Below are 5,094 nucleotides of genomic sequence, written 5' to 3'. Positions count from 1 at the left end.
CTCTATGATATTAAAAAAAATTCATACTTTTACCTAAATGACATCAAACAAAAAATAATAATTTATAAAATATGATGGCTCGTTTTTCCTATTAGGGTAGTTTTATTATGATGAGTAATGTTAATTTGCAAATATTCTCAAAATGATCAGTGCTAAATAGTCCTCCTTCATACCCTATCAACATGTGAAATACAAGTGAGATGAAAAAGTAGGTTGAAAAGGACAATAATTCAAAATAGAGAGTGCTTTGAATACAACTGGCAAGTTTAAGGACAGCAAAGATTATTTTTTCTAGAAGGCAAGAAAAAATATTTAAGAGTAGTTTGCTTAATTCTGAAATCTAATTGTATAATTCTCTATAAAAGTCACCCTATTATCCTTTCCTATGGCTCAAAAAGCAGCGTATACTTCATTCCACTTTCATGAAAAGAGATAAAATTTAAAGGAAGCTACATTCTGGGTTTTTGCTGTTGTTGTTAGATTTTCCCCCCTCAAATTAAGTTCCAAGTTATATCTTGGTGCAATATCCATTCAATCCTATGACCTATGAGCAACACACGAGAAAATATTTACAATAACAGCTGCCATGATAGCAAAAAATAATAACCTGATATTCTTGGTGACAAGAATAAGTCTTCAAAAGAAGGTTAATTTACATTTATCATGTTCTTTATAAAATACTAAGCTACCTATTTTTTTCAGAAAGATTTATCAGGCAAAATGACCTTTAAAGCACACGACTTTGGGTCTTAGAAATCTAAAATTCATGTCAGCCATTGTAAATATCTCAATCAGCTAGTCACTAACAGTAAATAAGGCCCTTTGTGCAATTCTCCAAAAGTCTCATAAACTAAGACACTTGAAACTTTACCCTGTGTTTGATGCATCTGACAATCAAAATACAGAGTAAAAAAAATTATTCTCTGTGATTAGTTTATGTAACACTTATATCTCTACTAGGAGCAGATTGGATGCATGGATGTAATTTCTATGTCTGTACGATCTCTAAGGCATCCTTTCATTTCAAGTAGTCTAGGTATATGATGTCAGGATTTTCCATGTTTTTATTCTCTAATAAGATGTATGGCCTCCATGCACATTTTCAAAGAACAAAAGCAAATATGTAGCAATATTCTAGATATACTACCTCCTAGCCAACTCAGTACTTACTTAAAACAGTAGTTCAAATGGATATATGCATAAGAAATACGTCAATTTTCTGTCTGTTAAGGTTTTGTCTTTTTGAAAAAAATCACTTTACAGAAATTAGATACTAGAAGCTAATTTTTCATTATTTTTCTTTTCAAATAATAAATTTAAAAGTAAGTCTGCATTACTCCTTTATGTGTTGACCTGTGCTTGAATTGCATGGTTTTTCTTGTGACCCCAGTGGGATTGGATTTACTTTACTTTGGTGCCTTGCTTGGAAGAGTAAAGTATTGGGAAGAAGAGAAGCAGCAGAGGAGGTAGATAAGATTATGACATGTTTTTCTCTGATTAAGGTGCTCCATATCTTTCATTTATAGGGGCATTAGAGTCCACATAAGTTTAAAGTAGGCATTACTTAGTCAATGCTTAGAATAGCATCATGCCCCTTTCTCCTTAGATAAATGTATTCTAAGTCTCTAAAACTTTTTAAAAAGTCAATTGAATGTGTTGATATTTTATTATATCCAAAGATATTGATCTGCCTCATTATTTTTAGAGAGGATTAATAGGAAGAAAGACCCTTTGTTTCACTCCGTTAGAAAACCTTATGACTAAAGGTTGATAAAGTTCTAAATTTCATGTTTGGAAACTGTTTTAAAATAACTCAGTTTGTAGAAGACAGCATTTCCTATTGCCTCATTCAGTGTTTCCTAAGGCATATTTCCTGTTTTTCATTTAAAGAAGTTATATGGATTCTAGAGTTATATATTATGGGGGGGGGGGGAGGAATATATATCCCTATTCCTAAAGACGCATCTGTCTCCTCAATTAGGAAAGGACTGTAGCCTTTCCTTTCTCAATAAGACAATCAATGAAGTGAATATTTTTTAGACCCATGCCTTCCCACCACCCCAACTGAGTAGAACTTCCCTTGATAAATATTCAGAGCATTAAACCTTATTTGAATTCCACTTCTACTTTATCAAGATGTTAGGATGTCATTCTAGAAATGTATGAAGTCAAAATATCTTCATCTAAGACCCTGTTTTTCACAACCTATGTACATGTGAGTGTGGCAGCATTCACATATTCAGTATAAATTGGAATGTCTATCAGAGGACGAGCGTGAGAGATGCAATCACTGAGATGAACAGCGACACTTTCTGGTCACAGGAGATTTGTTTTTGCAAGTGTTTGCTGAGGCTGCTTTGCACCCTCCCAAATATTGGATGGGAAATTTGTCTTCACTTTAAGCTCATTTAAAGAAACACGTGACTTCTTTACATTTCCCTCCTTTTACTCCAGGTTTATTGCATGTTAGGGTAAAGTTCAGAAAACTCAGAATATTTGGGAAGAGATGGTTCGCTCAGGCTCACTCTGAAGTGCCTGACGACAGTCTGTTTTTTCCTATTTGTGAGAATCAGTGATTTTGGGAGTTTGTCCTTTTGTATTGATGTTTCAATGTTTCAGTGTAATTTAACAATATGGTGAAAGCTGATACTGGGGTAGAATAAGTCTTCAGACTTTGGAGGAGTTGAATTTCACACCCTACACAACAGAGATTAGCATTCTAACTCTTGCTTTCCAACCCTTGTGTTCTAACAGAAAATCAGGGAATTATGTGGTTTGTGAAGTATCGTAGTTGACACAGCAGAAGAACCTTGCCTTTTTGACTTCCTGCCATGCCCTGAGAATAAAGGAGTGTGCCACAGTTATTTACAAGACTGTTTTTCCCTTGAGAAATTTTGTGCTAGTTCACCTTCACTCATTACTGATTCATGGGCAGCTGTTTTTGACTAAATGGTGATGGAGGGGCACCATTTGCTGGGAGGTTAGCAAAATTTGCTGCAGTCTCTTCCATCATTCCACTCTTTAGGAACTTCGCTGTCAAGAAACCCACTCAGATACTGCCTTTCTTTCATCTCCTCCATCCATCCCCAAGAGTGATTTTTCCTATTAAGGTCAGCTTGTAAAAGTACTGCATTTACTATTCATGTCTCTGTCATTTGCACTTTACAAGGTACTCTATTTTTATTAAGCACCAGTCCATAAAATGCCGAGAAGTTCATTCCTTTCTCTATTCCCCACTGGCAGTTTTCTTTGACAACGGAGAGAAATAGACCCCTCAATATTCCTAGCTCAAGCAAGGTCTTAGACTAGGTGACGAAAATAGTTTAGCTGCCAAGACCCTTTAGCTGCATCAGACCAGCACGTAATTATCTATTTTATAGCCAGCCCAGGGTATGCTGAAGCCATCTTCTCTGAAAATGGACTTAAAATTACCTTGGTAGATAGGTGTTCATTTATTGAGTCTTATCACTTTAGAATTAGAGGTGACTATGTCAAGAGAAATACTTGGAAGCTAATCCCAGCCAATTGAGACTATTGCTCTGAATAAAAAAAGCATAGACTTGTTTACCCAAAGACTGTGCCTAGAATCCAGCAGATAAGGGAGTAGTACAGATAGTCTTTGGCACCCAGGGCATATAACTGAGTGGAAATTCTTGGCTTATGGAAACCAAGGACAAACTACTATTTTGCATTTTGTTACTCTGATCCTGATTTGGACTGTCCTAGCCCAAATTTATTCAATATAAGAAGAACATTTTCCCGTTCCATCAAACCCTAGACTACTTTTGTTAATTTCAGTAGCACCAGGCTAACCTACTAAATACTTATAGAAAGTAAAAAGGAAAAACACACTGTGTAACATTTGTGCCCCAAAGTGATTTAACTTGTTTGTATGATAAATTCTCAGTGCTAAAAGCTCAAATGAGAGAGTGTAGGTGAGGGGATCAGAGGAGGAAGAATATGGTATCAAATTACTGCACACAAAAGCACGATTTTTTTGACATCACCTTGATTTATTTTCCTAGTAATTTTTTTCCTCAGATGGAAAAATAATTTCATTAAGGAAACAAATGGTTCTGCCAAAGTGAAAGAATTTCATGTTTAAATGCTTTTGTTTTAAAAAAAAGAAAAGAAAAAAAACAGTCAACAGTGAACTCAGGCAGGCTCTGCCCTCCCTCCCCCCCCCCATTTTGCTGACTAATTTTTTTTAAATCCATTGGCAGAAAATAAGATACTTTTCTCAAAGGAGTGATTATACTTTATTGCTGCTTTGTTTAGTATATATTTTTCTCAATTGGGAAAAAAAAGTCTAGGTGAAAAAATTACCTAACAAGAGAAGTAGTTTACATGGTCATAACATTTAAATTGCTGCCAAAAAAATGTAAAAAAAAATTGAAGTGTAAAATATCGCATAAATTCAAAAAACTTACCTCAATTGCCTATTATTTATCATGTACTATAAGTCAACTTTCTAAATAGGATTACAGTCCTTTATTATAAGCCCCTAGTGGTACTATGGCATACATTTAAAAATGCTACTACAAAAATTTTATTTTGCCTTTGTTTTTGCCTATTGTGTACTTAAGCTATAGATAATTTTTGAATAAAAAGCCTACAGTAGGTATAAATGCAATAGTTAACTGATCCTGTTTGCTGATGTCCTTTTCATGTTCCACAGAAGGTGGCATCTTTTAATCCAGCATCTTCTCCTGTTTCTTGCCTTCCTTTTTCTTCTTCTTAGATTCTGCTGTGATTATAAAAAGACAGAGAGAAAGAGATGAGTGTCAAGTTACTATAGCGGGAAAGCCACTTTCCTTATAATTGGCCAAGAATTAAAAGATTTGATTGATAGACAAATTGCTTACTCTTGGCAGTTCTCTTGATGAGTGATAAAAAAGTGTGTGTGTGTGTGTGTGTGTGTGTGTGTGTGTGTGTGTGTGTCTGTCTGTCTGCTTTTGCCAGGAGGGTGCCTATGAGAGTAGGCAAGAGAAATACAGCCTTTGTGAAAAACCACAAATGCCTGTTGTCTTACCGGTTGCCTCTGTTTGGCATACAAAATACTGTCTTGGGGTCCTGCTTAGAAAATAGAAACAC

At 35.1% G+C, this 5,094-nt stretch overlaps 1 protein-coding gene across 1 annotated transcript in view; it reads right to left on the bottom strand.

Moving 5' to 3' along the window:
- Positions 1 to 3,992: 3,992 nt before the first annotated feature.
- Positions 3,993 to 5,094, bottom strand: part of PTN (pleiotrophin) — a 30,730-nt gene continuing 29,628 nt past the window's right edge. The window contains exon 3 of the mRNA XM_008594014.1: positions 3,993 to 4,747. Within this exon, the coding sequence (XP_008592236.1) occupies positions 4,692 to 4,747 (56 nt within the window). The 3' untranslated portion in view covers positions 3,993 to 4,691. The remainder of the gene's footprint in view (positions 4,748 to 5,094) is intronic.

The sequence above is a fragment of the Galeopterus variegatus genome, unplaced genomic scaffold, assembly GCF_000696425.1.
Source record: "Galeopterus variegatus unplaced genomic scaffold, G_variegatus-3.0.2 Scaffold9997, whole genome shotgun sequence".
Taxonomy (NCBI): Eukaryota; Metazoa; Chordata; class Mammalia; order Dermoptera; family Cynocephalidae; genus Galeopterus; species Galeopterus variegatus.
This window is presented reverse-complemented; position numbering and strand designations above follow the sequence as displayed.